At 37.7% G+C, this 19,136-nt stretch overlaps 1 protein-coding gene across 5 annotated transcripts in view; it reads left to right on the forward strand.

Moving 5' to 3' along the window:
- LOC106433696 (probable disease resistance protein RXW24L) overlaps positions 1-17,543 on the forward strand; it is a 30,938-nt gene extending 13,395 nt beyond the window's left edge. For 2 of the 5 annotated variants that reach the window (XM_048739901.1, XM_048739902.1), the window contains 3 exons: positions 40-327; positions 413-646; positions 776-1,357. In XM_048739901.1, coding sequence (XP_048595858.1) covers positions 40-327; positions 413-646; positions 776-1,216 — 963 coding nt within the window. In that variant the 3' untranslated portion in view covers positions 1,217-1,357. Of the gene's footprint in view, positions 1-39; positions 328-412; positions 647-775; positions 1,358-9,250; positions 10,100-10,192; positions 10,337-10,440; positions 12,268-17,323 lie in introns of those variants that run through there. The other 3 variants (XM_048739900.1, XM_048739899.1, XM_048739898.1) reach the window with 3 other exon arrangements.
- The last annotated feature ends 1,593 nt before the right edge of the window (positions 17,544-19,136 follow it).

Consider the following 19,136-nt stretch of genomic DNA (forward strand, 5'->3'; position numbering starts at 1 on the left):
TTTGTAGCAACAATACTAATCACTTCTCTTCTTTTCCAGCAACAATACTACTGGGAAGACAGTCTTCATGAGGAAATCCACTTTAAGTGGAAGCTTCAGACTCAAGTGACTATCTGCGGACGCATAAGCCAAAAAAGGAAAAAGAACAAGCAACCTAAATACATCAGTGAGAATGACTGGAAAATAGTCCTTGCGAATTGGTCAACAGATGGAGCAAAAGCCAAGAGCCAATCAGCAGCTGATTCTCGCACTTCGGCTCCGGTGGGGTTGAAGATGCACGTCCATGGTGCAGGACCACGCTGCTTTGTAAATATTGGGTATCGTATGGTCAGCTTTCCAACTTGTCTTACTTGCATTTTTTTTATTTATTTAACTGCTAAAAGTCTAACTTTCTGTTGTTCCTTTGTTGTAGATGATCGACCAAGGTTTGGATACACTACCTTCATATACAGACCTTGCAAGGAAGACACATACTCGCAAAGACGGGACCTTCATGGACGAACGAACTGAGCAACTGGTTCTAGAGGTTGAGCAAGCAGTTGAAGAGATGTTAGAAGATGGTTCTCCAGATGGAGATAGCCAAACTTGCTCAACTGCTGCCACAGAAAATTCTAAGCGCCTTCTCCTAAACCAAGAATACATCAAGGTAATAATCTCTCTTGATCATTATATTTGTTTCTTACTCTTGTATTGAAATTGTAACAAGATCAGACTGCATTTTCTGTGACTGAATTTTCTCTGTGATAATGTTATCTTGTTTTTGTGTCCTTTTCAGCGTGGAAAGACACGCAAGGGCACCATTTATGGGCTTGGCAGTGTTCAATTCAACAACAAACATCCTTCGGAGTCAGTTCCTGCTTCACTCAACCGAAACATCGGCTTGGAGACGAGGGTTTGTGGTTTGGAGACCGTCACTCAGGAAATCAGGTCTGATTTCCAGACTTTGAAGTCTGATGTTCAGGCTATCAAGACTGACTTCAACCAAGGGATGGCTAAAACTCAATCAAGTCTCGACATGATTCTGCAGTTTCTTCAGCCTCAAGCTTCCAATCATGCTGCATCTACTCCACAACCAACTCAGTCTCAAGCTCCTCCTCAAGGTCAAGCACCATCTCCAGCTCGTGATATGTCTCCAGCTCAAGGTGAATCACAACCTCAACACTTCACCGGTAACAATTCTGAGTTAGATAGGTGGTGCAACACACTCGGTTTGTAGGTCTTAGATGTGGCGTGCCCTAAATCAAGTTTATGTATTATGTTTTAATCTTTTGAACCTTCTGAATGTTGAATCTTTTGGATGTTTGTCTTTTGAACCTTTTGAGCTTTTGGCTCAATATGTAATATAATTTTCTGTTTCTGTTTCTGTTTCAAAACAAAAATTAGTTTTTTTTTTGAAATTGTTGAAATACCTACTCACGAAAACTGTCGTAGCAAAACAAAAACAAAGAGACGAAAACATTCATCTCTAAAACGTAGCAAAAAAGATAAAAGAGACGAAATCATTCATCTCTAAAACGTAGCAAAAAATTAAAAGAGACGAAAATCTTCGTGTCTAAATCGTAGCAACTTGCCACGTACACGTCCGTAGCATCTTCGTAGCATGTTGAAACGATTTTTGCTACGAACCGAATTTGCTACGATCGTATAGCTACGATTTTGAAATCGTAGCATTTCGTAGCAAGCTCTCCATATAGCTACGAAAAATCACTCATAGCTACGATTTTTGACCGTTGCTATTTACGTTTTTTTTACTAGTGTCATCTAGACGTTAAGACTGCATTTCTTCACGGCGATCTAAAGGACGAGGTTTATGTTGCTCAACCGGAAGGCTTTGAAGTCAAAGGACAAGAGAACAGAGTATATAAGCTAAACAAAGCTCTCTATGGATTGCGTCAGGCTCCAAGAGCTTGGAATGAAAAGTTAAATAAAGTGCTTGGAGAACTGAAGTTTGTTAAGTTTGCTAAGGAGCCAGCTCTGTATCGACGACAAGACAAAGAACATTTACTTCTCGTAGCCGTGTATGTTGATGATCTTCTTGTAACAGGAACAAGCATGGAATTGGTCATCGAGTTTAAAAGGGGAATGTCAGCACGGTTTGAGATGAGTGACTTAGGAAAGCTCACATATTACCTAGGTATTGAGGTCGAACAACACGATGAAGGAATCACTTTGAAGCAAGAGAGATACGCTAAAAAGATATTGGAGGAAACGAGAATGCAAGACTGTAACATGGTTCATGTTCCTATGGACCCAAGTCTGAAGCTTTCTAAGGCATGTGATGAAGGACGAGTAGATGAGAAGGAGTACAGAAGAAATATCGGTTGTCTCAGATATCTTTTGCACACCAGACCCGATCTCTCCTACTCTGTGGGGGTAATGAGTAGGTACATGGCAGAGCCAAGGACCTCACACGCAGCAGCTATCAAACAGATTCTTCGTTACTTACAGGGAACCCGGTCTCATGGACTTACTTTCAAGAAAGGAGACAACCCGAAGCTTAGTGGATACAGCGACGCAAGCCACAATGTTGATGATGACGATGGAAGGAGCACTACTGGCCACGTTTTCTACTTCCTTGACTCGCCTATCACCTGGTGTTCTCAGAAGCAGGAAACGGTGGCTCTATCGTCTTGTGAAGCAGAGTTCATGGCAGCAACTGAGGCAGCAAAAAAATCTATTTGGCTTCAAGATCTTCTTAGTGAGATAATTGGAAAGCCGTGTGAGAAAGTGGTGATCTACATTGACAATAAATCAGCTATAGCTCTCACTAAGAATCCGGTGTTTTACGGTCGAAGCAAACACATCCATAGACGATACCACTTCATAAGAGAATGCGTGGACAACAACTTGATAGAGGTTCATCACATTGCAGGAAGCGAGCAACGAGCAGATATCTTAACGAAAGCACTCGCAAGGATTCGATACAAAGAGATGAGAAGGTTAGTTGGCGTTGAAGACTTGGCAAGAAATGGTTTCAAGCTTAAGGGGGAGAATGTTGGAGTAAGCTTGAATTAGCTTGGGAATCAAGTTATCCTAATCCCACCGAGATATGGTTTACTAAGAGGATTTGGAGTTATCTATAATAGGTTTTACTAATAAGATTAGGAGATATCTTTTCTTATATAAAGAGAGTTGCAGAGTTGTTGCAACCGTGAGAGTTTTAGGATTGTGAGTGTGAGCTTAAGGTTTTGAGAGGATTTTCCTTAAGATTAATAATAAGAGAGCAAATTCTTATTATTTGAGATCTTGCAACTACAATCAAGAAACTTAAACTATAATTGTGCCATGAAATAAGGTGTTTATTAGAGAAAATTTAGGGATTTAAGATTTTACAGTTTTAAGAAATTAGAGATCGTGGTTCGTGGAGCTCTTTTTTGATTGGAGACATTTCTTTTTTCAGTTGGTTTATTTGCGATGTTTTTTTAATCCTTATGTTGATAATCAATTAGTTTTTTATTCGTAAAATAATGACATGTGGCAAAATTTTATTGCTCAAGTGACTTGTGTTTTAGTATATAAAGGATAGGTACATTAAAGATACCACATTGAAGATATTCTGTTTTGATTAATAAAAGATATTGAATTTTGAGTTTGTATTTATTGATTTGTTTTTTATAAAGCTTAGAAAATCAATAGGATGATTGGTTGGTTGATACATCCTATAAAGAAAACGAAAACTATAGGTGGTTTGAATATTGTACATCGATAGATGCATGATGTAACTTGACTATATAAAACTTGAGCATGATCATTTCAAACTAAAATATAGTTAGGTTATATGCATTTGTTATATTGTAGTTAATATATTTTAAATATTACATATGTCAAGTGATTCACGTTTTCGTAAAAATAAAATTCAAGTTCATTATTAGGCTGTACTCGTCCGTAATAAGCTACGTTAAATATGATGTATTTTTAGGTTCATTTAATGACATTAAGTTTAAATTTGATTAAGGAAAACTCATTAATTTAACTGGAAAAAACAAGCATTAAAATAGGTAGGTTCATTTAATGACATTAAGTTTATATTTGAATAAGGAAAACACATTAATCCAACTGAAAAAGATAAACATTAAAATAAGAAATTCAATTTAATTCTTAGTGGCATGGAAGAGTAATTAACTTTAAAAACTAAGGGGTATTTTCTAATGTGTACTTCTCTTTTAATAATAGAGATACAATATTCTTCCCATCTTCTACTCTCATTATTCTCAATAATAATTATGAAAATATATGATAATTTCATAAGAAACAAAACAAAAATTTAAGTGGGTCCTAAGCACATGCTTCTCTTGCTTCCGCTATAGGCCGGCCCTGCATATATGGCTGAAGCTTCACAAATTTCATAAGAAACAAAATAAAAATTTAAGTGGGCCCTAAGCACATTCTTCTCCTGCTTCAGCCATAGGCCGGCCCTGCATATATGGCTGAAGCTTCACATAGACTGCTTCACCTATTCCAAAACTTCTATCACTGTGATATCTATCAGCAATCTGTTTCATTCAGTTCTTTCAACTTTGCTATAGGATCATCTAATACACCTCCTCAAATCCTTCTATGAGCGGATTCTTATACGTTATCCAATTCCTAACAACAACTTTTTTTGTAATCTTCTTCTTGTAATAATGATTGATGCCATGTTTCTGGTATCCCATAAAATTGGATGGAAGCAATTCCTACTTTTGATTCTTCGAGAGTTTTTTACCAGTTAAAAATAATTTGTTCAACATTGCGAAACCATTCCTTAACTTTTTTTCTTCTTCTTTTAGGTATTACGAGTACCTGGGTGATTCCTACGAAGATATCAATATTTTTTGTTTCAACGTGAATTTTACTCGTTCTGCATTTTCTTTCTCAAACTTTATAGCAGTGTATATTCCATAGTGAACTAACAAAAATTCAAAAATACTACTTGAACTTTATGCGTCGTGCTCTTTTCTTTCCAAACTTTATAGTAGTGCATATTACATATTTAACTAAACAATAATTTAAAAATATTTCATGAACTTTCAAAATTGTGCTTATATATACACTGACCGTCAAGGTGCTAGTCATCAGTTAATTTATCAAAAAGACACCATTCTTGATAACTACTACATAAACTTTCAAAATCGTGCTTATATATATATTGATTGTCAAATTTTAAAATAAAGTTTTTTTTTAAAATGTTATTAATTTAAACTATTTCTTTAATGGTATTTTAAAATGTAACTTTAGATAAATAAAGAACACAAAATTTAAAATTTTACAATATATTTCAATTTTTTTAGCAATCCTATAAAATAAATATTTAAATTAATAATAAATAATTTAAATATGTAAAACAATGATTTTTAAAGTTAAATTTAAAAATATAAATAACTATTTATTTATTTGATAAAACTAAAAAAATAAAAATTTGATAACATTTATTTGATTAAACTAAAACTTATATATAAGTTAATGTTTACATAATTTATACAAGAATGTTACTTTGTCTAGCAGTTAATATGCTCTTACTTGTCCACTTGTGAAATAGTTCAAACCTCCAAGAAAATTAATTTTTAATTTTACAAAATTTATCCAAAACAATATCGTATTGATAAATTAATAGATGACTAACACTCTGACAGTCAATTTATATAAGTGCGATTTTGTTAATAACATTGATTTATACGGTCAATTCATATAAACATCAAGAGATTGAACATAATAAGCCAGAGGGTTCTGAAAACTTCTCCATATTGAGAAGAAGAGGAGATCTTCTCCATATGTTTACAAAATCTCAGTGGCTTCTCCAGAACTCAGAAAAGAAAAGAAAAGTGAATATAATACATAAAAATACGAGTCTCTTGATTTATTATGTATTCAGGTATAAATGGTACTCTTTTGTCGGATTCGGGTTGGTTTATGTTAAGTGGATTTGCAACACACGAGATCAGTAAATCTACAAAACATGGACCAGTCTATGTTAGGATTTCAGCCTTGTGTGAATCTCAAACCTAAGCAATCAACTTGTTACTTGTAAGTTAAGCTTAATGAACACAAGCAACTTTAACGAGTTCCCGACCTCTAACCGGTACGTCTTGTGGGAGAACTCTTGCTCCAAACTTTACTAGATCAATAAGAGTTTACAAGAACCAATCACTTATAGAACCGTGATGGTTTCGAAACACCAAGAAGACACTATTAGTCTCAAGGCCTTTAAGCTAGAACAATATGAGCTCAACAATGTTCTCTATGCTTATACTAATGTCTGTGTCTCTCTTGTGCAACTTTTCTCTCAATAAGAGTTTACAAGAACCAATCACGTATAGAATCGTGATGGTTTAGAAACACCAAGAAGACACGATTAGTCTCAAGGCCTTTAAGCTAGAACAATATGAGCTCAACAATGTTCTTTATATGCGTATAGTTATACTAATGTCTCTGTCTCTCTTGTGCAACTTGTTTCTCTCTGAAGCTTGATCTCTTGTGGCTGAAAAAGAAGAACCGTTTATTGTACTTGACCTAACACACCTGTTATGTTGCATTTAATCTAATGGCCTTCATCGACTAAGCCCATAAATTGTCTACGTGCAACTTGTGTAAGCCGGCCTAACGTTGAACAAATCTAATGGGCTTTGATGAAACCTCACAGTCTATATATCTTCCATGGATCATTTTCCTTTGATTCCTTGCGTCGGATAGATCGATCTGTAGTCCTGGGATAGTTGATCTAGTGTCAAAATGACTGCTATAAATTTTTGGATCGACCGATCTAGTGCCTTCAACAAATTCTTGATATTAAGCACTAGATTGATCTTTACCATGGTGCTATTATGTTTCTTGCACGAGATTGACCGATACATAGATCAGAGATGTGGTGATCGTGTGTTAAACTGACGATAATCAAAATTCTAAATAGACTGATCTAATGCTTCTGGCAGATTTTTGATATTGAGCATTGGATCGGAGGTTATGTTCTTTCTTTTTTTTTTTTTTGCTTTTTTTTGGGCTTCTTCTCATTCTTCTTTGGCGCAGGAACAACTAAAACCACCATCTTGCTCTTTCATCGATCCATATGTAATAAATCATAGTATTTTTAACGTTAAAACTCCTCAACTAAGTTTAGTTAGGTAAAAAACCTCAAACTTAGGGCATCTCCAACCCCACTCTATTTTTCACTCTAAAATAGAGTTTAGAGTAAAAATGCTCCAATGGTACTCTATTTTCCACTCTATAATAGAGTAAAAAATGGGTTTACTCTATATATAGAGTAAGTTGTTTTTTGTTTGTTCATCACTCTATTTTTCACTCTAAAATAGAGTACCATTGGAATATATCACAATTCTATTATAGAGTCACTCTATTTTAGAGTAAAAAATAGAGTGAACCATTGGAGATGGTCTTAATACTTAACCAAAAAAACCCCAAACTAACTTTATTTAATGGATTAAACCCTACCAGGTCATAATTACCATTACTACCGGTATATCTTTAGTTTAAGGGGGTCTCTACATTAAGTAAACATAGTTGAAGGGTTTACCAATAAAAAGAATAAAAAATCAAAATTTTATAGTATTATCTTAAAATTAGTAACTTAAATTTTCAAAATTAGCATTTTTTTTGTAAATATATGAGTTTGATGTCTTTTTAACATCAACAGCATATATGTATAAGTTAAAAATGTAAAAATCCAGATAATATAAGAAAAAATTATCTAAAGATTTACATGTAATAAAATTACTAAAAGATTAAAAATGTAAAAACAAGAAAATATAATAAAATTATATATTTTCTAATAAAAATGTAATAATAAATCTTTAGATAATGTTTATTATATTTTCTGGGGTTTTAAATTTTTAATTTATACAAATATAATTTTGATGTTAAAAACACATCAAACTCATGTATTCAAAAAAAAATTTAAAAATGTTAATTTTGAAAATTTAAGTTATTAATTCTTAGAGAATATTATAAGATTTTGAGTTTTTTTTATTTTTAATAGTAAAACCCCTCAACTATGTTAACTTAATGTAGAAACCCTTAAACTAAGATTTACCGGTAGTAATGGTAATTCGACATGTTAGGGTTTAATTCATCAAAATAAAATTAGTTTGAGAATTTTTTCGTTAAATACTTAGTTTGAGGTTTTTTACCAAGAACAAACTTAGTTGATGGGTTTTAAGTTAACCTTGAAAATCCTAGATCATATGATCCTTCCCACATTTCAACTTCATTTAATTTCAATGCTCTCTTTAAGATCCAAGTTCTCATCTATTCGCGTCATTTCCTAACAAACAAACCCGTAATCTGTAAAATCACTAAAACACACCAAAAGACCACAAAAAAGACTGATTCACATAGTAAAACTGATGTAGCGGAAGCTTTATAGGATAGAACTAGAAATCCGTTGATTCTGAGAATATCCGGAAAACTAGAATAATAACAAAAAAATCTTATTTAGTCTAAAAATACCTAAGATCAATGTCTTCTTAAATTCGTTGAGATCACTAATGATCTACCGAAAGCAAGGAACAACAAAGAGAAATCTCTTAACTTTTATTAATAATCAATCAACTGAATACAACTCTAGGCATAAACGACTATTTATATAAAAACCAAATAAACTTAAAACTATTAAAAATCCTTAAAATAATTATAACTAATTAAGATAAATACCAGAATAAATAATAATTTAGATAATTAAGATATTTGAAATATATCCAAATATTTCTCTGCATCAAAAACCAATCAATCTCGATCACAATTTGTACAGCTCATCAATGCTCCGTCCACAATGAATATTGAGTAATGCAGCATTACTAAGACCATCTCCAATAATAGAGTAAACCATTGGAGTAAAACTTACTCTATAATAGAGTTACTCTATTTTTGTGAGAATTATAGAGGAAAAAATAGGTATGGGTTGGAGATGCCCTAATGATTTAGAAAAGCTGTCAAAAGGTCCTTAAAGTAATCAATGGAATTGGCCTTAAGGCACGAATTAGAGTGGCACATTTTAGAGACTCGATAATTAAAGATCTGACAGTAGCTTCTGCTGCATTCTTCCTCACTAAAAAACGCTCATCCCTCACTTTAGATTGGCCGATATAAATTCAGGCAGGGTTTTAAGAGAGTCTGCAAGCCCGTCTCCAACATCAACTATTTAAAAAAAAAAGAAGCAATATGTAAATCCAATATTGCTTTGGTTGACCTCTTAGGGATGTGATTATAAGTATTCGTTCAACACTACGTAACTTGATTCTTATTTTCTTACTACTTAAAGCAGGATCCATTATGTCTGGGGAACTTGTGTCATTTGCAATAGAAAAGCTATGGGACCTACTGAGCCATGAATACGAACAATTTAAGGGAGTTGAAGATCAAGTTAATGAGCTAAAAACTGATCTAAACACGTTAAAGTCATTTTTGAAAGATGCAAACGCAAAAAAGCATACAGATGAAGTGGTGAGAAGCTGTGTGGAAAGGATCAATGAGATTGTTCTTGACGCTGAAGATACAATTGAACGCACTCGTCTAAAAGATGTACTCGGAAAACGTGGTATTGCGCGCTTTGTTCCGGAACGCAGGAATATTGCATTAGAAATTAGAAGCTTAAGTGAGGAGATCAAGAAAGCAGTTCGTGATATGAAAGATTTTAAGGTACACCAGAGAATTGACGATGTAAAGGATCCACAACCTTCTCCACAAAGACAAGAATATCCAAAAATTCACGAAGGCAATCTTGTGGGGATGGAAGCAAATGTTAAGACATTACTAGGATATTTGGTGGAGCAAGATGATATTCAAGTTGTTTCCATAACCGGGATGGGTGGTGTTGGGAAAACCACCCTTGCTAGACAAGTTTTTCATGACAACCTTGTTAAAAAGAAGTTTGATAGACTCGCATGGGTCTGTGTTTCCCATGTTTGTGATCATATCAAAGTGTGGCAAGCAATCTTGCAGAATTTCAGATCCAAAGAACAGCAAAAGGAAATCCAGAAGATGACAAGAGCTGCCCTCCAAGGCGAACTCTTTGAACTATTAGAAACATCAAACTCGTTAATCGTATTAGATGACATATGGAATAAAAAAGATTGGGACTTGATCAAGCGAATATTTCCACACAAAGCAGGTGATAACCTCATATGTTATGGTACAAATATAACTCATTATGTTTTTTCGTGTTATATAAATATATAATAGTCAAACGTTAAATGTTATACAGGTTCGAAGGTGCTACTTACTTCTCGAAATGAACGAGTCGCAGGACCTGGAGAAACATATAAAGACTTTAAACCAGAATGCCTATCTGATCAAGACAGTTGGACACTTTTCAAAAGTATAGCGATGCCCAGAAAAGATGCATCTGGTAAGAATTCAAATGAGATATGTTTTGGAATGATCGCAAGACATCAGATAACTTATTATCACATTTTAATGAAATATTATTTATTTGTTTTATAATTTGTGCAGAAATGACTCCAGATGATAAGGAGATGGAAAAGATGGGAAAGAAAATGATGGAACATTGTCGGGGATTGCCTTTGGCTATCAGAGTGTTAGGGGGATTGCTGGCTGAGAAATACACAATTCACAACTGGGAACGGTTATCTGAGAATATTAGATCTCATCTCGTTGGTGGAACCAGTGACGACAACAATAATTCGCTTAACCATATATTGTCTCTAAGCTTTGAAGAGTTGCCTGTTTATCTGAAGTTATGCTTCCTCTACCTAGCCCATTTTCCAGAAGATTATGAAATAAATGTTGAAGATCTGTCTTATTACTGGGCTGCAGAAGGAATACTTAAGTATGGAACTGGAGACAGCAATCGAGATAACAGCATTGGAGTTGTTGGAGATAATTACATATGGGAGTTGGTGAGAAGAAATATGGTTATATCCGAAATAGACAAAACCACTGGGAGATTTGAGACATGCCGTTTGCATGACTTGATGAGAGAAATTTGTTTGTATAAAGCCAAAGAAGAGAATTTCCTACATACTGTTGGTGTCAGCTCTCCGACTTCACACTATCAGTCACGGAGGTTTGTCTCACATGATCCGACTACATTGAATGTTGAGAAAGATATTAGTAATCCAAAGGTTCGATCTCTAGTGGTTTTCTGGAAGTCGGATTTGTATTCATTATTGGCTGAAGATAATTTATTTCGGGTTGTTCCAGAAGATACGTCCATTGATACATTTGATAAAAAGGATGGAGCACTTTGGAGCCTTTCGGATTTAGGCTTAACAAGGTTGGAACTTTTGAGAGTACTACATCTTCCTGGAGCCAAATTTGAAGAAAGGAAGTTATCTGATAGCATTGGAGAGCTCATACACTTAAGATATCTGAACTTAGAAGGTGCGTGGGTATCTCATCTTCCCTCTTCTCTACAAAATCTAAAGCTGCTGATCTATCTAAATTTAAATGTAACTGGGCGTTCTCATTTACTCACGCACACCTACTTGTTGGGAATGGAAGAATTGAGATACCTTGCATTACCAAGGTGTAGGCGAAAGAAGAGAAAGTTGGAATTAAATCATCTAGTAAACTTGGAGACCTTGGTTAATTTCTCAACGGAGTACTGCGATTTAGAGGATCTTCGTGGTATGGCCAGATTGAGGACTCTTGGAATCAAGATAACTGATGAGACCAGCTTAGAAACTCTTTCTGCATCGATACATGGATTGAGACACCTGGAAAATCTTGATATAGTATACGAAGGGGCTAAGGGGACGAAAGAAGGACGAGTGCCTATGGGGACTAACAAATGGAGCACTCTATTGGAATTTGATAAACTCAACAAGCTGAAGTTGAGTACAAATATTCCTTTGCTCTCTGATGAACTACAGTTCCCTTCTCGCCTAACAAGCCTGTATCTATTCGGGAGTGGTTTGAAGGAGGACCCAATGTGGATTCTAGAGAAGCTGGTGCATCTGAAAGAGGTTAAATTAGGGAGTGGATCTTTCAGTGGGAGGAGAATGGTTTGCTCGAGGGGTGGGTTTCCTCAGTTGCAGAAGCTATATTTAGGGGAGCTAGAGAAGTTGAAAGAGTGGATAGTAGAAGAAGGCTCCATGCCCCTTCTTTATACTCTCTCTATAGATAATTGCAAAAAACTAAAGGAGTTTCCTGTTGGGCTGCCATTCATCACTTCCTTAAAGTATTTGAGAGTTGAAAACATGGGAGAGGAATGGAAGAAAAGATTGTCCGAAGGAGGAGAAGATTACTACAAAGTCCAACACATCCCTTCTGTTGAAATCATGCATATAATATTTTAACAGACAAACTACGCACCAGGTAAAACATCTTTTCTTCTAATATCAATTCTCTGTATGTTTTCAGAAAGTATTAGACCCAACGGGCCAGATAGAAAGAATACATTGGGCTCTCCTCACAACAAGCCCATTACACATCTGGCTTCATCAACGGTCACCAAAACTACAAGACAAGACAAAGCTATCAGTCCAAACAAACGTACGGTACAGCCAGCTACTCACCTTTCTTTGCGCAACCGATTTGATGCTCTTCAAGGTGAAAGTGAGTGAGCTGTCAAGACAGCTGTGACGTATCCAGATTGTTCTTTTCATTTGTATAAAACCTAAGCTAAGGCTAGAGTTGTAATCAAGTTTTCAGATGAATAAACTTCAGTAAAATTCAGATAAATCAAACACCTTTCTCTCAAGTTCTCTGCCTACCTTTATGGTATCAGAGCACAGACGATGGATGGGAATCAAGACACCGTCGCTGTTACAGCTCTCACTCTCACTCACGTTGTTACTTTGAAGCTCAAAGAAGGAAACTACCTACTTTGGAAGCTTCAGTTCGAGCAGTTTCTTTCAAGTCAAGCGCTTTTGGGCTACGTCAATGGATCTCACCCACGTCCTGCCCCGACAATCACCGTTCGTAATGGAGAAGAAGAAACCAAAGCGGTGAACCCGGACTTCAACAAGTGGATCCAGAAAGATCAGCTCATACTTGCGTGGCTGTATGGTACTCTGTCAGAAGATGCTTTGAAGACAGTCTATGGCCTTCACACCTCTCATGATGTCTGGATGGCGTTGGCAAAGAAGTACAATCGTGTCTCGGCGTCACGAAAGATGGACCTTCACCGACGTGTTCAGACTATGAAGAAAGGTAATAAAACAATGGCTACCTATCTATCTGAGATCAAATCTCTCTGTGATCAGTTAGATTCTATAGGATCCCCTCTCACCGAGAATGAGAAAATCTATGGAGTTCTTAACGGCTTAGGCAAAGAATATGAAGCTGTTTGTACGGTGATAGAACACTCCATGGACACGCCACCAGGGCCTTGTTTTGAAGATGTAGTTCACAAGCTCACTGGTTTTGACGACAAGCTGCAGTCTTATGAACAACCTCCTGAAGTAACACCACATCAAGCCTACTATATGAATCGAGGAGGCTACTCTGGACGTGGTCGAGGACAGAACCGTGGAGGTTACAGAGGACGCGGTTCATACTCTACGCAAGGAAGAGGGTTCCCACAGCAGTTCGGTCAAACTGCTAACAGAAACTCCAGCGGCTACAACAATCAACGCCCCACATGCCAAATCTGTGGCAAGTATGGTCATGCGGCATACAAATGTCACTGGAGGTTTGATGATAACTTTGCGATCAACGACCCTCCTCCACAAGCCAATGTTCTCACCACTGCATCAAATCAGAGAAGTAGCGGCGCAGAGTGGTACCCTGACAGCGGATCGTCTCACCATGTGACAAGCTCAGCTCAACATCTTGAAGAGGCTCATAACTACAATGGTGGTGATCAAGTTATGGTGGGTAATGGTGATTTCTTGCCTATTACGCACGTTGGTTCTGCTTCGATCTCTTCAGGATCAGGTACTCTCCCTCTCCTTGATGTTCTGGTCTGTCCTGATATAACCAAATCACTGTTGTCTGTGTCCAAACTTACTGATGATTACCCCTGTGAGTTCACTTTTGATGCTACAACTGTGTGTGTTAAGGACAAGCGAACCAACAAAGTGCTCAGTCAGGGAAGCAAAACTAAGGGCTTGTATCGGTTGGATGACTCTCAGTTTCAAGTCTTCTACTCGTCTCGACAGCAAGCAGCAAGTGACAGAGTGTGGCATATGAGACTAGGACATCCCAACGATCAAGTTCTGAAGCATCTATCTACAACAAAAGCTATCTCCTTCAATAAGCTGTCTCAGCATCTGTGTGAAGCATGTCAAGTCGGCAAGACGTGCAAACTTCCGTTTTCTAGTTCAGTTTTCCGGTCAAGTAGAGTCCTTGAGAGAATACATTGTGATGTTTGGGGTCCTGCACCTGTTGTTTCAGTTCAGGGATTTCGATATTACGTTGTGTTCATTGACAATTACTCAAGGTTTTGTTGGTTTTATCCCCTTAAATACAAGTCTGAAGTGTTTTCAATCTTCAAAGCGTTTCAACTACAAGTCGAAAACCAATACAACAAGAAGATTGCGATTTTTCAGTCTGATGGTGGTGGGGAATTCATAAACAACTCTCTCACTAACCATTTTGCTACAACGGGGATAAAACACATTGTGTCATGTCCACACACACCTGAACAAAACGGAATAGCTGAACGGCGGCACAGACACATCACAGAGCTGGGACTATCGATGTTGTATCAAGCACACTTGCCTTATGAGTTGTGGGTAGAAGCCTTCTATACAGCTTCCTTTCTCAGTAACCTGTTACCATCTTCAGTCAATGGCAAGATGGTGAGTCCGTTTGAGCTGCTGAATGGAAAACCTCCTGTATACACTGCACTTCGAGTTTTTGGCTCTGCTTGCTTTCCGTACCTTCGACCTTATGCCGAGAACAAGTTTGATCCAAAGTCTCTCCTATGCGTCTTTGTTGGCTACAATGAAAAGTATAAAGGATACCGCTGCTACCATCCACCCACTGGTCGTGTTTACATCAATAGACACGTTCTATTTGATGAAACAAGACTTCCTTATACTGATGTCTACAAGCATCTCTTACCTCCTACAACCTCACGTCTTAGCTGTGCTTGGCGCCTGCAGTTTCCATCATCTCTTAACCCGGCACAGTCAGGTGATGATGAAACAACACAGCACGAAGAGGTTGGACAGACGATCACAGTTCCAGTGTCAGTACCACAACCTACAGTTACACAGACAGTGGGTGCTACTGGTCAACAAACTTCGTCATCTTCTGAAAGTAACTCAGACTCAGAAGATGATCAACATGATGCTGCGGAAGCTATAGTCCCTGCTCCGCAACCAGAAAACTCTCACAGGATGACGACTAGAGGCAAAGCTGGTGTAATGAAACCAAACCCACGCTATGCTATGTTCACGGTCAAAGGTCTTCCTCAACCTCCAAGAACGACCTCTGAAGCATTGAATCATCAAGGGTGGAATGGCTCTATGGGAGAAGAAATCGACACTTGTCATGAAACTGGAACATGGAGTCTTGTTCCACTACCTTCAGGCGCAAAGCCGATAGGATCAGGATGGGTTCACAAAGTAAAACTCAACGCGGATGGTACACTACTAAAGCTTCGCTCTCGGTTAGTAGCAAGAGGAAATGAACAGCAAGAAGGTGTGGACTTTCTGGAGACTTACAGTCCAGTAGTGCGCACAGCAACAGTAAGAATTGTTCTTCACTTTGCTGTTGTCAACAGATGGGATATGAGACAGCTAGACGTCAAGAACGCATTCTTACATGGAGACTTGACTGAAACAGTTTACATGAAACAGCCTCCAGGTTTTGAAGACAAAGCTCATCCTGATTATGTTTGTCTTCTTCACAAAGCTATTTATGGACTCAAACAAGCACCGAGAGCTTGGTTTGACAAGTTCAGCTCCTTTCTTCTTGAGTTTGGCTTCAAATGCAATGTCAAAGACCCATCACTGTTCGTCTATCAGAAGGAAAAAGACGTCATCTTCCTTCTCCTCTACGTTGACGACATGGTCTTGACAGGAAACAACAATGACCTGATTCAACAACTTCTTCAGGCTCTTAAGAAGCAGTTCCGTATGAAAGACATGGGTCCGCTAAGTTACTTCCTTGGCATTCAAGCTCACTTCACACCTACGGGACTGTTTCTAAATCAAGAGAAATATGCTTCAGATCTGTTACAAGCTGCAGGGATGTTGGATTGTGCCCCAATGCCCACACCTCTTCCTCTCCAACTTGACAGAATCCCAAATCAAGATAAAGTGTTCGATAACCCCACTTACTTCAGAAGTCTAGCAGGAAAGTTACAGTATCTCACGTTGACTAGACCAGACATTCAGTTCTCAGTAAACCTGGTATGTCAGAAGATGCATGAACCAACAGTCTCGGACTTCAATCTACTGAAACGAATCCTCAGGTATCTCAAAGGGACGATCAACATGGGAGTTTCCTTCGAGTCTGACACGAACTCACAGCTGAGGGCTTACTGTGACAGTGATTGGGCCGGTTGTCAGGACACAAGACGCTCTACGGGAGGCTTCTGCACCTTCCTCGGTTCCAACTTAATATCATGGTCAGCGAAGAAACAAGACTCCGTGGCTAGGTCGTCGACGGAAGCTGAATACAGAACTCTCTCAGACACAGCAGCTGAGCTTGAATGGATAGTGGGTATGTTGAACAGCATAGGCGTGAAGCAATACACAGCCGCAGAGGTCTACTGTGACAATCTGTCAGCAGTTCAGTTAACAGCGAACCCCGTACTTCATCGCAAGTCCAAACACTTCGCTACTCACTACCACTTTGCTCGTGAAAAGGTTGCAGACGGTTCTCTAATTGTTAAACACATTCCAGCAGTTCAACAACTTGCAGACGTGTTCACCAAGTCTCTTCCTCAACAGAGCTTCTACAACTTGCGATACAAACTCGGTGTTGAGTTTCCACCCACCTCGAGTTTGAGCGGGGGTATTAGACCCAACGGGCCAGATAGAAAGAATACATTGGGCTCTCCTCACAACAAGCCCATTACACATCTGGCTTCATCAACGGTCACCAAAACTACAAGACAAGACAAAGCTATCAGTCAAAACAAACGTACGGTACAGCCAGCTACTCACCTTTCTTTGCGCAACCGATTTGATGCTCTTCAAGGTGAAAGTGAGTGAGCTGTCAAGACAGCTGTGACGTATCCAGATTGTTCTTTTCATTTGTATAAAACCTAAGCTAAGGCTAGAGTTGTAATCAAGTTTTCAGATGAATAAACTTCAGTAAAATTCAGATAAATCAAACACCTTTCTCTCAAGTTCTCTGCCTACCTTTAGAAAGGATAGAAACCGAATTTACAGTGTTTAATGTGACATTTTTTTTTTTTTAAGAAGTAAAATTCTGCTGAATTTGATTGGCGTTTGGTTCTTATGTTTTGTAGATGATCTGATCTGAAGCAAATCTCTTACCAACTTGGGTATTGGCGAATCAACTGAATAATAATCTCTATGCAATCTTGTGTGTTTTATTGTATAATTAATCAGACTTATGTTTTTCTTTTACGGTATTATGACGAAGAATAAAAATACTTTGTGGTTTGTAGCAAAACTGGTTTCTTATATGTTCAATTGTTTGAGTGAAGATACTAGTTTTATTTGACTCTTCAATACTGTATCAGAACGGTAGATGCTTTTGCTTTCCTTTTCCATATGGGACATCTTTGTTTCTTGAAACAACTTTTTGTTTGTTTTATCAAAATCTTTTCTTTAATTTTTCGATTTACTTTGCTCACAACAAAACAATCATATTATGTTCTTTTGTTGCCGAATGAAACCAAAGTTTCATGTTCGGTTTTGAATTAGAGACGTTACAAATATAAAACTGATCAATCGACGTCGACTAAAACTCTTAGCCCTCCAAGAGACGTGCAAGATACTTAATATTTACAATGCTCTGGTGGTTAAGGGTTTAAGAAAAATATCAGAAAAATACATAAGAAAATAACTATATTATATAACTTCAGTCCCCAGCCTTACCTCAATTCCGTTCTTCACCTCAACAGCTAAAGCATCCCTTTATGCAGCTCCTGAAACTGACTACTTGCCTTTCCCTCCCTCGGAAAGAGCCTACCAACTTACCCACCTCTTAATCCCCGGCCGTTAACACTTCAGCTGGATTTCAGCTTCAAAGGGCTGTAGGAAGTGTCCCTATATCATATTACGGTCTCTTTGGTGAGGAGAATATACTGATTGAAGGAGAGGGTTTAGACTTATGTTAAGTGTAACCCGAGTCACGTGAGGCACGTGAGAACTATATGTAAAAGGCTGTGATATAAAGCCTTATCTTCTTCGTCGTTTTCTTTAGAGTAGAGAGAAACTGATCTGAGATTGTAACAGATCATGTAGACGACTGAGAGAGAGAGGAGACCACCATTGTAGACCGATGAGAGCTCAAGTTTGAGTTACTCTAGTGGATTGCTGGCTGTGCCCAGCCCCGGTGATGTATAGCGGCTTCTCCACATTGGAGAAGTGCGGTGAGCACCGGGTAAACAATCTTTGTGTCTTTAGTTTATGCTTGTTCCTTCTTGTTCTTAAATCGATCTCAAATCCAAGTAAATTCAAGCTAAGGAATCCTAACAAGTGGTATCAGAGCCGTGGTTTTCGGCTATTCTTGGATTTGGTGACGACGCGAGCTCGGGCGGAGCTGAATCGGCGTATAAGGGAAGATGATTCACGGGAAAAGAATCTCGTCGGTGTAAAGAGCAAGATCGACACGGAGGAATGAGAACATCAATCGAAGGATATTGGCTTCTCTAATCATCACAAGTCCAAAAGAAGTATCGGATGTGTTATTTCTGAAGATGGCGTTTGTGTGTTGGTGGTAGACGACGACGTCGGACTAGGAGAGAAGAAGAGTCGAAGGATCTTGGATTCTGCAATCGTCGCGACTTGAAGAGTAATATCGAAGATGTTCGTTCCGAGAAATGCGACGGTCCAAGAGAACGGAAAGATGGAGATGATCTTGTCTGCTCTCGTCGAAGTTACAGATGTTGAAAGACGTCAAACTCGTGATGAAGAACTTCATCGATGAAGATGATTTCAGGATTGTGAAATCATGGATTGCTAAGTTAATCACTCTACTCTCTCGGTGATGAAAATCTATGTTATTGCGAGAAAGAAAGGATCTCGCAGGTTCTTTGAGATGAAGCAAGAATCAAAAGATGAGGTTCAAAGAATAGAGGATAGAGTTTTTCA

This window comes from Brassica napus, chromosome A9, assembly GCF_020379485.1.
Source record: "Brassica napus cultivar Da-Ae chromosome A9, Da-Ae, whole genome shotgun sequence".
In the NCBI taxonomy this organism is placed as follows: Eukaryota; Viridiplantae; Streptophyta; class Magnoliopsida; order Brassicales; family Brassicaceae; genus Brassica; species Brassica napus.